Source organism: Sparus aurata, chromosome 20, assembly GCF_900880675.1.
Source record: "Sparus aurata chromosome 20, fSpaAur1.1, whole genome shotgun sequence".
In the NCBI taxonomy this organism is placed as follows: domain Eukaryota; kingdom Metazoa; phylum Chordata; class Actinopteri; order Spariformes; family Sparidae; genus Sparus; species Sparus aurata.
In genome coordinates this window covers 16,228,505-16,244,003 of record NC_044206.1, presented here as the reverse complement: position 1 = coordinate 16,244,003, position 15,499 = coordinate 16,228,505, and the positions used below count along the sequence as shown (strand labels likewise).

General features: G+C 41.4%; 1 protein-coding gene across 2 annotated transcripts; it reads right to left on the bottom strand.

Annotated features, from left to right (window-relative positions):
• Positions 1-4,877: 4,877 nt before the first annotated feature.
• On the bottom strand, positions 4,878-13,192 carry LOC115571677 (probable phosphatase phospho1). Of its 2 annotated transcripts, none has more exons than XM_030401199.1 (2): positions 13,068-13,192; positions 4,878-8,464 (listed from the first exon to the last, which is right to left on the bottom strand). In XM_030401199.1, exon 2 carries the CDS (start codon positions 8,428-8,430, stop codon positions 7,663-7,665), a length of 768 nt encoding a protein of 255 aa, XP_030257059.1. In that variant the 5' UTR covers positions 8,431-8,464; positions 13,068-13,192; the 3' UTR covers positions 4,878-7,662. The 2 variants fall into 2 exon arrangements, with proteins under 2 accessions (XP_030257059.1, XP_030257060.1); XM_030401200.1 differs by having other exon boundaries at positions 12,679-13,185.
• Positions 13,193-15,499: the final 2,307 nt, after the last annotated feature.

The following is a 15,499-nucleotide window of genomic DNA, read 5'->3' as shown; positions in this document are numbered from 1 at the left end:
AAGGAATGACTGGAACAACACAAGATATTTCCGTCAACAGGACTCTGACAAACATAAACCACTACGTAATGGCACTAATCTGGTCACTTCTCCCGCTGTCAAGCATGATCAACTCGTCACGTTTCTGATATAATAATCATGTTTTTTCTTTATTCATCAACATCATGCAGATAGGTTACCATCAGAGATCTTTACATTTTTCCCCATAGAGGGACATCTGCAAAAGTAAGGAAGCTAGTCATCGAGCTAGCTGATCAACAGTTAACGCCTAACGTGACTTTGCACTAAAGAATCCTTTTTTATTCGACGTCTGTGGTCGATGACCTACAGAATAACAGATGGCCTTCAAAAGAAAATTTCCACGCCTACTCCAGCCTTTACACTGTTCAGTGTTTAATTGTCTCCTCATAGCTTTAAACGTGCATGCTTTCCCCGCCATAATCATGTATTTTGTTAATGTATTTATGTAAGTATGTCAGTGAGACCTCCTTGTGAATGTGGACGTGTGTTCCCAACTACGGGCAGTGTGTGGGAGACCGTGTGAACCGCTCAGGACTGTGACTTCTCACATGTATTTAGGGCCGGAAATAGCAACCAGAAGACATCACAGGAAGTGGAGCCAGGTCAAAGATTAAAAGTCAGGATATTTTGACCTCTGTGCGTCTAGTTTCACCAGTCTTTGTTAATCTGTCTCTTATAAGCCCCTAGCGTAATTTAATTGTTATACTTAATGTCTAGATTGCCTCTTGAATAACATCGTGAACTCCTTTTGCCCCAAAACAGACAGACTGTACGGCCTCTGTTCAGCTTTCCTCAGCTGCTACAGCTTCAGTAGATAATTTATGAATACATAAAAGCTTCTTGCGTTGCAGCGAGCCTTACTTTGTGGTGTTTAACATCCTCAAGGACATACCAGTACAATTCAAACATTGTTTTTTTTTCTGTGACTGATGACCCGCAAGCGAAGGAAGCTTAATTTTTATCTCCACCATTTATCTCAAGGACACAGGCAAACGTAAGCTCGGGCAGCCCACGCTCCTTTCCCATCTCCATTTGTTGCTAACTGACTGTTTCTGCCACCGCTCAAAGCTATTAGCCTGACTTCTGGCTGGCATTGTTTTCTTAAACTATCAGCAGAAGAATCAAACACGGGCGAGTTGAAACACTTACAACGCTAATCAGCCTGATAGTGTTTTGGCATCGGGAGCCCACTTCCTAATTTGGAGCGACCTGTTACAAGGCCGGAGTCCCTTAACTGAGTTATCTTTCACCTCGGAGGGAGTAATTGAATGGAGGAAAATCAATGGGGGTATCAATAAAAGCAATCATCGGATAGCCCCTGCCAATTTAAAGCATTTTAACATTTGAGTGTCTTCTGTTATTGTTGGGGGGGAAGGGCTGTATCAGCTGGTTTGTGGATATAGACAAGAGGGTATGACAGTTTGAGATCCTTGATGTACGATTGATGTTAATTGGGTTTTCTGTCCATCCACTTACCTCCGAAGGTCATCGAAAATTGGGTAGGACAGCAAGTTATCCTCCGCCAATTCAATCATAATAGACACAGCATGTACTCTTTGCCTAACAATGTCAGCCTCAATATGATCTAAATTGGAGGATCAATTCCGGGCGGATCAATCGAGCTGAGATTTGCAAAAGTCCTAGGCGCACAGAGAGCTTCTTTTTTTTTTTTTTTTTTTCCCAAAGGAGAGATAGCTGAATCATATTGGAAAAAAAGAGGGCGATACAAAGTGTTTTGCACTGTCAGTTCTTTGCTGGTGGTGTTATCATTAAGGGGTCCTGGACTGACAACAGAAAATATAATGGTGGACGAGAACAATGACACGAAATAGGGCCCGAGGGACAGAGTGACAGGATAAATCAGAGGGAAGAGATCAGATGTGGAGAGAGAACAATGTTGGAGAGATCGGCTGCAGAGATAGACACATGGGATGTCTTAATCCGATCTGACAGAAGTCAAAGTAGAAGAGTCGATGGTCAGTGGGGCCTGTAGGGGAAGAGATAAAACAGGGGTTAAATGCAGAAAAACAAGGTTATTGCCAGGCAAAAATGGACACATTCTGAATTTCATACGAGTAAAGAGAAAAAAGCTGAATCGACGCATCACTTGGCTGACTTCAGCAGCATCCCCAACTCACATGGTGACATGAAGCACGCACAGACACCACATGTCATCTCCGTCACCACAGCCTTGAGCCTCTGCTGTCAGATGCTCATGGATTCACATCAGCACTACTGTTTCTACGCCGACGGACGCCTCGTTCTGCTGTCGTCATGTGGTTTTCTCATTAATCCAGTTTAATAAAAACCCCCATGATAGCTCGGTGTATTGTAAGTGTATTGTAACTCACAGCAGTGTGTTGCTGCACAGGATGCTCTTAGACAGTTTTGATTGAGATATGATGACTTAGCGCCATCTTCTGGACAAGCTTTGCACGTACTGTGAACCGATGTTTCCCAGCCTTCTTTGCAAGTCAGCTCTTGAAACAAAGCAACATCTACTCAAGAGAGTGATATGAGTTAGCTGCAGTTCATCTATTATTATTTTTAGGACTTAGATCTTCTGATTTAGATCATCCCAAATTATTCTAACAATGTTCAAACCCTGAGAAATCTCTACTTTTGTGCTACATTCCTTTTGGTCGTCTGTCGCCATGACTTACGTGGAGAGAGGACATAACATGAGTAAAGCTGTAAAACATTACCTAATCCATGAACATTCACCTGAGGCATGTTTTTTTATTTTGTTTTGAGTGAAAGAGCCCTAGTGGCAGAAAATGCATACTGTGCATTTAGTGGGACTCAAAGATGTAAAATGAATACTTCAGGAGTGGATGAAACACCAACAGCATACAAAAGCAAATTGGAAAATTATAGATGATAATAAAAAGCAATCTGAATGTTTAATACTAGGCTTATAGAAATTAAGTGGGTACAGTGTCAGACTGCACACACATACAGAGTCCAGTCATCTCGGCCTTGGAGAGATTTCCAGCTGCGTTCATGCTGACAAAACCAGGTATTATTATCCAAAACATGATCTTTTCATACCCGTAACTTAAGTGTGTGTTTTTCTGTTTTTTGGCCTGGAGCTAACCAGATATTAAGGCACAGTGTTGGTAACATAGAACTGAACATCTAAACTTAAATATATGTAAAGTTTCTACACATCAGTGGTTTGCTGGAACAGTGCCAACATTTATTCTGACCCCCTACGTCCGCTGAAGGTCACTCCCCTGGCGGCGGCACGTGTTTATTCGTCTTATCTCTAATGTCTTCTCATTTCATCACAGCTCAGCGCTGCTGTCCGTCTTTCCTCTCCTCGCTCCATACTGCTGACTCTCCCTCCGCTGACCTCCACTTCTCTGTCTGCGCTCTCTCCTCTAATCCTGCCTTCTGTCTTCACGTTGTCCTTTGGCTGTCTGAAGCCCTGCAAGTTGAGAAAGTGGCTTGGATGACTCCTCTCACTGCCGGGTCTCTTCTGTCCTCCACTCTCTCGCTCTTGCCTCTGTTGCTAAATCAACATGTCGCCTACTTTGAGAGTTCACATTGCGTCATGTGAAGGCTTCTTCTTCTTCTTCTTCTTGTCCCTTCCCTTAAATCACTCCCCTGTTCTCTTAGAATTTCTTTGACATTGTGTCTCCCAAAACATTAAATCAAACCAGAGACATCAACAAATGCATACCGGCATAACTCCTTCCAAATTCTTGGCCCATATTAGTTGAGGTATGATGTCTGTTAGAAGCTTCTTCATGATGTCATCCTCCTTTAAACTCAGTTTTAACGGACAAATCCAATAATATTTTGTGTTAAAGTTTGTTCTTGACCTTGGAGACAGCTGCTGGCTAAACAATCTCAACTTTGGGTGTAATCGGGGGCCACAACAGCATTAAAGTTGCCCTTAAAGAGCCAGTTGTAAATGTAAGACTATATCAATATATGTAGTTGTTATCATATTACATAATTAACAAGCATCCCTACTGTGAAAAACACTGATAATCGAGTTATGTCTTCAGCCTTTACACAGAAAGCATGCTGGATTGTCACCATTAACAACTCGGCTGGAAACAGCTACATGATGCTGAGAGTATACAGACATTTAGTGGCTAGACACCTTAAGTACACAGATAATAAAATATGGATGTATTCTGGGAAATGTAGTTTAGGCTCACCATACTTCTGTAACGCAGCATAGAATTTTATTGTGCTAATTATATTCTTAACAAGCTCTCGCGTGCCACATACAATCAGGTGCTGGGCCAGATTTGGCCTGTGAACGTGGAGTTTGAGACCCGCTGCTCAGGCTATAAAATATTTTTTTGAATGTGAAATATGTCCAGCTATCAGATGAAGTCGCTGAATGCCTTATTTTTTTCAGACACACAGTCCAACATCCAAATCAATTCTGCTTAGAATGATAAAAACAACAGAGAAAAGTTGAGAAGATACCTGAAAAATTACTTAAACAATGAATGGATGATCAAAACAGTTGACGTATCTGTTGATTTCAGCGCTTATATATGTTTTAATATAAACTATATGTATGTGTAATTTATTAACATTTTAAAAATGCATTCTTTATGAAATTGTAAGAATATATGTATATATATTTTATTCAATTTCTAATTTATACTGGTCCTTAAAGACCTTTAAGGAATGATGCGATCATTTCTTTGAATGTGATATAACTGAAAAGCTCCAGAACAGCTACTAAATGGACCTTGAGGTGTGAACAGTTTCTCAGTATGCTTCCAAAAAAACTGCTAAGTTCTGATGAGTCCGATTAAATCTTGAAGAGGAAACTGGATTGTGGTCGTTTATAATCACGGCTGTGAAACACACGACAGAAACAGATCAGTCAGATAATGGCTTTATATTCCTGATACACTAATGCATTACACACATAATTTGTCTTTTTGATTAAAAACACGCACACACGCGCACGATTAGTTACAGCAAACCACAAAGAAAAGAAAAAATAAGAACGTGTTAGTCCTAAAAACACAATTTTATTTGGTTGTTGTGAAGCATTAATACTACTGTCATTAAAAACACTTCAGTTTGGTGATCTGGGTCGGTTCATTCACATCCCTGAAAATGTCAAATGTCAAGTTTTTCTTTCTGTTTAACGTCTGTTTTACATCATATCAAGTATACAGCATTTAATTATTGCACAGAACTCCATGGAAGTTTTACATGTATAAGTAAAGTAAAGCAAATTAAAGTACCCCTCGACCTCTAGCATGAGAAGGAGTAAAGCTCACAGAACTTTAATCTCTTGATCACAAAGTATTATCGGATTAGATTTTGATCTCAAAGAATTTCAGGATCAAATTACAGCTGCGTCGATGTTGTTTTTAAATCACAAATGAACATTTTGTTATTAGAGCAGCAATTTTTTTCAACAAATGCACACTATTATGTTTGTTCATTAACACCTTCTTCTCTATTCCCTGAGTCACTAAAACACTGGTTAAAAAGACATTTCCAGCACTTCTACAGCATAATGTTTTTGTTTGTTTTTTAAGGCTAGAAGTGTTTCATCAATTAACAAACTTATTACTTATTTGTTTTTAATGCTTTTTTCTTAAGCACCCAGAATTTTCTTATTGTTAGCCGTAATGGCTTGAATAAGATGTACAGTATACATGAAACATTTAAAATGCAAAATTAATGCAATTATACACTTAATTATGGTAACAGGAGAGGGCCAATATCAGTGAGTGTACACATGCCCTGTTAGTATCAGAATTCTGACAGCTTATCAGATGGAAAAACAAGAGTAAACAAGACATACGTCACATTTACCCGAATTTAAATAATATCAATGTCCCTGTAAACCATCTCGATGAATACAAGTGGTCCTTGTGAATACTCCTAAATATATTTTCTAGTCCCTGTCATGAGTTTAGTGAGGCAAAATGAGGTTACATGTTGGGTTAATTATGTAAATATACTACAGAGGCTGAACCTCATCCTCATTCACTCACAACACGCTCGTTTACCTGGAACACATTCAAACATAAAGAAGGAATTAGCCTTCTATCAATACTTATATTGACTGGGAGTTTATATAGCATATAAGTACAGTGCGTGCTGGCTAATGATACACAAATATGATGCTAAATCTTCAATTGGGACGTTGCATTTCATTGTTCACGGGGTCTAAAGTTGGACAAAAGTGTAGGCGTATGGCTGCAGTGTTCCCTTTGGATCTCATGCTGGTGTAGATTACTGATGTATAATCAAGCCCTAGATTGGGTATCAGTAATGAGTGGTAGAGAGAGCACGGGTAATGTCACCTTATCCCTGTTCTGTTCTGCCAGACACGACATGTGTGGTCTTTTGTCTCAGGTAGTGCTTTAACACGTGATCCCACTCATGTGTCCATCGTCGAGGCATTGAAGTCAGTGTTAAGTGTTTAAAAAAAGAACCTGTCAACATAGAGACCCCCCCGAGAATGAAATACTTCAAGCCGTTGCTCTTCATCATCAAAATCCATATTTTTTACAGCGCCTGATGCAAAACTTCACAGCTAAGATAGCTATAAAATGTCAGACACCTTGAGATATTTAAATGTAAAGTAAATTACATTCATATTAAAAGGGATGGTGTGTGGAATGAGTTGGCAGCATTAACATTTAGATCACTCCGGTGAACACTTTGGTTACGATCTTCAGAATTTTGATCAGGCTCAAAAAACAGAATGTGCATCAACAGTACTGCATAACTCCATTACTGACCCTGATAATCCCGGCCAGTGGGCTTGTTTGTTTGCATTCAAAGGGGAGTGAAGTTCTAATACGAAATGCACACTGTTATATCAGGCTAGCATTAAAGGAATGGTTTGACATTTCGGGAAGTATGCTTATTGGCTTTCTTGCACAGAGTTAGCTGAGACGACTGATACCACTCTCTCATCTTTATGGTTAATGTGCTGCAAGTTAGCTTAGCTTAGCATACAGACTGGAAGCAAGATGGAACAGCTTGTCTTTCAGTTACATATTTTGTCTGGTTTGTTTAATTTGTAGAAAAAACAAGCTTAAAGTGTGATAATTCACAGTCAGATAAGATATAGAATGTTGATTATAGATTTTATTACCTTTGTGCAGAGCTAGACTAGCTGTTCCCCCCATTTCCAGTCTTTATGCAAAGCTAAGCTAAGCTAGCTGTTGGCTCCAGCTACATAATTATTATACAGAAACCATATCAAATTATATATATGTTTAACTCCACAAGAAAGCAAAATCAGCATATTTCCCGAGTCATTCAGAAAGTTGCAATACTGCTTCTATCGATCACTGCACGACCTTTCAGTTTTGTCCGAACGCCACATCTTTATGATGATTTGTCAAATTTGCAGAAAAAATTCAGGGATTGGACCAACATTTTTACAGTCGTGCAGTACTTGTGGGGATTGGCAATTTGCAAAAACGTAACTTGCCAGAGGGACTGCAAAAACTATTCCTTTACAAAAAAAGGTGATTCAAAAAGATGCGCACTATTCATATGTGGATAAAATCATGCATATCCTGCAGCTTGACAGGACAGGGGTTGGTGCATGTTTGCTATATTTGCCCCTTTATCTTCAGTCTCTCTTTCACACACACACACACAGTCACACACAAACACATTCTGATCTCATCTCTCCTCCATTATTTTCTTCAGGCAGTCCACGATGTCCTCGCCACTGACCCAAGGAGCTATGTTTGCCTTGAACATGGCTGCCTGAGACTGCAGCAGCCTGTGCATGGGGAAGTCCCTCCTGGGGAAGGCTGTGTCCCGGGGCCCCAGAGACAGTGAGGGACAGATATCATTGGCCCCATCTCCGATATAGAATACCCTTTGGAAGGGAACACCTCCACGCTCCTTTTGTCGGTTGGTGAGATACTCCCGTAGGATTACCTGCTTGCACATGTTGTCAGGGCAACAGGAGCACGAGTGGGAGTGGAAAGGGAGCAACACAAGCCGGCCATTTGCATCAAAACTAGCCGGGTTTGTGAAAATCTTCCGGAAAAGGTGACGCACCCCAGCGCGCTCCAGCCACGTCTCGATGAAGTACATGTTGGCGTCGGAGACCACCGCCAGCTCGAAGTCCTGCTGGTGGCTCTGCAGATACTGGAAGAGGTTCACGAGGCCGGGTGTGGGTGGGATCTTCTCCACCGCTGATTGGATTGATTCTTTAGACACGCCCTGGTCCGCCATATAAACCAAGACCTTCTGCATGTGCTCATTGTAGTGCCCCTCCCTATAGCTGTTTTTCAGCCAGTCAGGCAGCGTTTGGCCCGGCAGAGCTCGCACGACAGCGTCATCACTGCTCTCATTGATGATGGTCTCATCAAAGTCGAACAACACCAAAAAGCGCTGTTGCTGTGGCGCTGCATGGGTTTGGTTTGATGGGGCTGTCATCTTTAGTGTGTGGAGGAAATGGTGAGTGGTCCCTCTGCAAGAAAAGAAGACAGGAGGAATGAAAAATGGTCAGTTTTCTTTTCCTTTTCAAGGACAACAGACTCTGAAGAGCACTCGTACGTTTTATTGCAGCCTTCTCTTGAAATAACATGTCAATAGCAGGATGCCAGTTTGACATCACATTGTGTCCAGGGTTCAATTAAACTGTCGCACCAAACCACACAGGGCTGAGGAAACATCAAAATGTTTAAGTACTTCTAATTAGGCCATTAGCTGTGGGGAAACATGTGTTTACAACAGTAAAAGGGGGGTGCAGTTCAAATTAAACAACATGTACTCAGGATGTTTATCACACTGTTGAAAGCAGTTTAGAAGCAACACATGTTCACATTTGGGAAATATCTAACTGTTTTGTGTAAATGATTGCCATAACCTCTTATACGCAATACACAGTCAGGCAGTTCCTTATCTCATCATAGTTCTCCTCACAGACATTCCTTCATTCCTTTAGGAAAGAGGGAGAAACTCGCTCAGACATTTATTTATACATGGAAGATCTTGAACCGGAGCCAATTCCGTATTTACATAGCTGATGTATTTCCAGCACAAGGCTTTCACTGTTGCTGGCATGTGGTAACTTGAGTGAAGAGAGTTACAGCATACCTTTACCATAAGTGGAACAAATGTGTGGTAATGACAAACAGCAGTGAGGAGAGGTAGAAAATTAAATTTACTGAAGTAACATACTATTATAACTACTTTTGAAGTATTTACATTTGATGCCAATTTATACTTACATTACATTGATTTGACAGCTTTATTGCCCTTTAAAGAGGAAGCACACTGCGTACATACTTTGTCAAAATGGAATTAAGACCAGACAATTTGGCCTTTTGACATCAGTTTTACCATCCAAACATTTAAAGTTAAAGCAGTTAAAATGTGGAATTTGGGGCCAAACTACAAAACGTAGATTGTATTAACACAGATCGACTAGTAAATCACTTTGCCTTTTTGCTCAACAGTCTGGTACAATGCTTGCATTACTGTTGATGCCGCACCAGTCAACCTGTCCACTTCACACACCCTTTTGCCCTCACTGGTGAGACCCCAAAATACTTGACCTCCACTTACCAAATGCTTAAGGCAACAATTTAGTCCCAATCCACAGGGAGCAATCCACCATTTTCCAGCAGGGAGCTGGTCTTAGACTTGGAGATGCTGATTTTCATTTTCATTTTTCTTCAACTCAGAAAAAGACACAGTGTGTACTGAAAGTCATGGTCTGATGAAGTCAGCAGAGCACCATCATTGCAAAAAGCAGTGACGCAATTCTGAGGTTGCCAAATCTCAAGCCTTTATATCCTGTCTATAAATAACAAACAGAACTGGTGATAACAGAAACGTGTTTGACTTTGTGCAGAAAATACAGACACAGCTTGGGACAGCATGCCTCATAACAACGACTCTGGTAAGTCCCCCCATAGGACTTCCCGAGGGACGTTGTCGTAGGCCTTCTCCAAGTTCATAAAACACATGTAGATCGGATGAGCTGCCCTGACAGAATCGGCATTACTCCTCTAGGATCTGAAGTTAGGTCAATGCCTCCTCTTCAGCAGACTTTACCTGGGAGGCTAAAGAGTGGGATACCCCTTTACAAAAATGGACCTGTTCCCAGCCTCCGCACAACACTGAAGAGGTGTGTCAGCCAAGAGAGCCCAACAATGTCCAGAGTCTTCAGTATACTTGCCCAAATCTCACCCAAGGCTGTCGCTTTGGCCACTAAATAGCTTCTTGAATAGCTCAGAGACCTCTGCCAGGGATATGGGTGAGGCTTCCCTCCAGTTGTCGAAGTCAGTCTCCTCAATAGAGGATGTGTTAATCGGAATCAGAAGTCCCTGTAAGTGTTATTTCCACCGTCTGGCAACATCCCCAGTTTGGATCAACAGTTCTTTTCCACTGAACACTACATAAGCTAAGCCGTGCTTTCCCTTCCAGAGTTGTTAAACAGTTAGTCTGCCCGTCCTTGAGGTCAACATTAGTCCTTCTCCGTGGCCTTCTCTGCTCAAAAGCTTGCTTGCTGCTGCTGTTATCAACAAGCAGGTTCTTAGGTTGCACCCACAACAGACTGAGAAGACCTTGTGATCATAACTCCTAGCAGCTGCTTCCACAATGGAGGCTTTGAACATGGGTCACTTGGATTCCATGTCCCTAGACTCCCTCTGGAAGAATGAGACATTTTTCCTGAGGTGGGCAGACAAAGGCCTCCACCAGCCGGTCACAGATAACCCTCTCTACACATCTGGGTATGCCAGGTCTGTCCAACAGCCTCCCTGCCATCAGATCCAACTCACCAACCAGGTGGTTGACATATCTGACATACGGCCACAGTATTCTGGTATCAAAGCACTATTGATGTTGCTCGTTCACCTGGTGCCTCTCATCCTGGGCAACACTGCAAGAGGAGAATCCAGCCACTCTCCAAGAGTTTGGTTCCAGACCCAGTGCTGTAGAGGTCAGCCCCACTACATCTAGTTGTTACCACTCAACCTCCTGCATCAGCTCCAGTTCGTTCCCTGCCAGAAAGATAATGTTTGACCTCCCTATGACTGTGGTTGGACGACTGCTGCCTTATTGGAACTTGACGACGTCTAAAATAAGCCTCAGAGAGTTAGCTGGATTCACTGAGAAAATGCAATGCAAACAGCACGTATGAAAGAAATAACACAAGATCCGTAGTCTGACTGTCAAACATCAGTGATAGACGAAGCCCAACCCTACCTAAAACCAGTCTGCAAAGCCAGGGGTTAGCATTGCTTATACCTCCTGCTTTGCCTGCTGCCCAGCTTGCAATGCACCCAACCAATGCTTATCCTTTAGGGTGATGGTCTATGTAGTTCTTTGGGGCTGTGCCTGGCCGGGCTGTATGGATAAAGGCCTAACGACAAGGTGCCAGCTTGTGAACATTTCTCCAATGTCTGACTCCAGGAAGGAGTCCTGGTTAAAAAACTCAAACCCTTTTTTGTCTATTTCATCTGTGTGTGAGTGCCTCTGAATGCTTATCGCTCCTGGTGGATTCTTTGGCTCCTGTATGTTGGGGTCGGGGCCCCCATAGATCAGACATGTTTCAGCAAGTCCCACAGTTCCTTGTTAAGACTGGTGGGTATTTAGAGGCCCATTTGACACCTTGGGCTCTTTGTTGTGTTCCGTAAGCTGTTCCTGAGCAGCTTTTGTGGTGTGTCAGGGTACATTATCCTCCTGAGGGGGGTGGGGGGTGGCTAATGTGCTCACTTCCATGAGGGAGTGCCATTGCCATGAGGGGCTGTAAGTGGTTTAAAATGGTGTTTGGATGGGTGGTTTGTGTCAAGTAGCATGCACATGAAAGCCAGGACCCGAGGTTTCCCGGCAGAACATTGCATTCTAACAAGATGCTCAGTGTTTGCACATCACCTGTCAGTCCTCTTAATGTTTTGGCCGGTAACAGTTTGTACTGTTATAAACTATTATTATTATTATTATTATTGTTCTTTTACTCTCTGACATATCTGAATCTTTATTTTATGTTTTGTGAATATTTTTGATCCCAAAAAAATTATGTGACACATTTGGCTGTTACTGCACATGCATGCAATGAAACTGCTTATGAGTACTGTATATATACAGTCCATTTAGCTTCACCTTCTGTACTCACTGCATGATCAATCTACGAAATAAATAACTCATACATCACACTACCTAAGTTCGTGTTCTACATAAAGGTAAATCAACTCCACCTGACCAACATTTAAATGCTTTTTTTACACAACAATAATCAGCTTTGGTAATCTTTATAGTCAACATAATGAGTGTTCCAGCCTATACTTTGGGGGATGATATGCTGTTTTACAAGTAAGGGATTATGTTTTATTCACATCGTTCTCTACTTAGAGAAAGAATGTGCTCTAGATGTCCTCATAGGTTAAAGCCTGTGATTTAAGAAGGTCATGTGCCAGAAGAGGCATGCACAGTTATTTAATGGCAGATTGCACGTCGTGTTTATGCAAACAGACACAAATCCACACAGGCCTTCAGTTTACATCTTAATCTCGATCACAACCGTGCCAAATGATTAAACTGACAAAAAAAAAACACTTTAAAGCTGCAGTATTTCTCTCTCATTTGTGTGACGAATTCGGCTCTTATTTAACACATTCTGCGTCTGCGGGGACCTTGGCCTGACGGGAAATGACGAAACGCATGCATACATACCATTTATAGGACAATGTCAGCTCATTGACAATGTAATACCATCAGAGCAGCTGGTGCGGTGCTCAGTAACCGTCCTGTAAGCTGCAGGGTGGCTGCAGCGGCGCATTGTGCCCAGTGCGCACACGCCTGATCTCCTTCAAGCAGCTACACCGTTCCAGAGCGCACATTTAAACAGCAAAGACGTCTAATTTTAACCCGGGAGCGCTATTCCTGCATGAGAGGTTACCACTGAAAGTCATTTGCGCGGCTCTGTCAGGAGTCATTGTAGGCTGACCCGGTATGCGTCCGAGCGCCGCAGATCTAAATGTAAGATAACAGTAAGACTGTACACAGAGACAAGCGACAGGAAAAGACAATCTGTGCGGATTAAGACAGAAAATCAGGCCTACCGGCGGTGGACAGAGACGCGGGGATGGTAGGCGAGGTGCCCGGCTCCGGCGACCGCATCCCAGTGACGCGGCAAGATTTTTAAAGGAGACTCCCCAGCACAGAGGGTATTCCCATTTAAAGCCGATGCGTCAAGTCAGCCAGTGTACTCACACAACTTCCGGCGTGACCTTCCAGATTAAAAGCTCCCCGAGAGTAACGTTCTGTTGATTTTTTGCAAATTTCTGTTGAAAAAGCCCGTCAAAGATAAAATAAGCAATCAAAACAAATCTCTGCACATCCATGCTTGGCTTTTATTTTATACTATGTTGCAAATCGTCACTAAAGAATGCCACAGAAGTGCTCTCTTGCATGTATAAATGCACATATAGATACAATAACCAATGTAAATAAATACAATGGATTAATAAGTACAATATATGCCTCTAAAATGTAGAGGAGCGGACTTTTAGAAAAGCAGAAAATTGAAATTAAAGTGGAAATACATCAACATTGTACACTATTTCAGTACAAGTTACATTTCATCACTGTAAATCTCCCTCCAGGGTTTCCTTCCTGTAAAGAAAAGGGTCACATTGAATGCAAAGTGTTTTCTATCGTGATGAGTCGGTGTCAGAATAAATATCTTGATCTGATGAAGGAATTTTACTCAGAAGAGAACGATCTTCACGTTTTTTTATGTCTAAGCAAACTAAATAGACAAACTGTCTTTGTTTTCATGACTGAATAAACGGAGTAAACAAACTGTCCTTTAATGACAACACATACATAATGTTTTATTTTGTTTATATGTGGCGGACCCTGCCACCCTTTTAGCTTTAAACAGTGTTCTGGGGACCTTGTGTTCCTCTGAGAACAGCTTGTTTATACAGTTATGAAAAAGATAAATGTCAGATTTTTGTCATGTTTGTATTTTTGACATAATTAATATTGTAAATACTTACTTACGAATTGTACGAATTACGTAGTGCTCCTTTAAACTTAAAACCATGTTTAGTATTATTTGTTTTTCACCTGGGGTTAGTCAGAGCAGATAACACTTTCTACCTCTCTTTTAAATGTTGTCATTTTAGTTGTAAGCCTGGTTTGTTAAATATGCAATTCCACTGTCAACAGATGAGATATTTATATCATATTTAGTTAAAATACATATCAAGAAGCAGCCAGAGAGTCACTGTGACCTGGACTTCGAGTCAAATCTGGTAACATTTTTGACAACTATGATGACTTGTGCATCTCAAAATCTTCAATGTATGACTTTTTGCAAGCTGTCTTTATGTTGTTCCTCTCTGTGCACTTTCAGAGTGAGACCTCCCCCCTTTTGTAACTGGACACCATAATTCAGTAGCAGTTATGCAACTATGTCATAATGTACAGTGCTGAACATTGTCTGCTGAATTTTTACTGAAAGTACAAACCGGGCTGATACTGCAGCAACATTCTTAAGATAACTAATGACTAGAGTTTCAAACAACCTTTAGCTGTGAAAAGCACAAGTGGTCACTTCGTCGTGTGCTGGCTGTCTAAAAATAAATGGAGGCATTTCTATCAGCCTGAGTCAGCTGCAGCTTCGAGTACAGGACGACCGCTGCAGTCAGCAGAGGGTTAAACAGACAACATCCTCTAATTTCCCCAAGACCATGTAAAGTATCTGTTGTACAAAAGGGCTGCACAAACTCTGAGTGAGGTACAGACAAGATAAGAAGAGACAAGACAAGAGTCTCTGCTGATAGCGGATAAGAAGCATAATGTTATCAGAACATCGCAGTTTCTGCACCCTTTATAAACACACAGGCTTCTCATCATCAAGGACAGTGTCTTCATTTTATGGCACATGAACTTTGGATCTTTGCACATCATGTTTCACTTCAGTAAAATGATGTACGTGACTCCTTTCAGTACGGCGCCTGAACCCTTTAATGCTTAGAAATAACAATTTCTGCCCTACTGTATAACTAAAGGACATCATGTTGCTGGCTTTGGTAGAAAGCCAAGAATCCCATTAAATGCCAATCCGTAATGCAGCAGATTTTCAAACACATATGATCATATCTTTTGGGATCATCTTTCCACACGAGATAAAAATGAGTTGCATGTGTGCTGCTTCTGTCTTGTACTACGTCTACATGTTTTGCTGCAGCAGAGAGGGGTTTTTGTTATTCACCAAGATGTTTAAGGGTGAACTCCACATGAGCTAATTTCCAAATACAAATGACTCACTTTCATTTGAATGAGTCACTGTCATTGTCAGGGTAATTATAATTATAGATGAGAACATGCATATCTATCTAGAGGAGTTACCTGTGCTCATAGTGTAGCGCAGTTTGAGAAACTGTGAGGCGAAAGACATCAGTTCAACTAAAAGATTCTGACTGTTTAAGACCGATGGAGACAAAAGCAGGACACTTAATTTGTCATTTGGACTCTGAAGCTT

What these genes read in the sequence shown, in the direction of transcription:
- LOC115571677 (XM_030401199.1), bottom strand. Translation starts at nt 8,430, where the DNA reads ATGACAGCCCCATCAAACCAAACCCATGCAGCGCCACAGCAACAGCGC.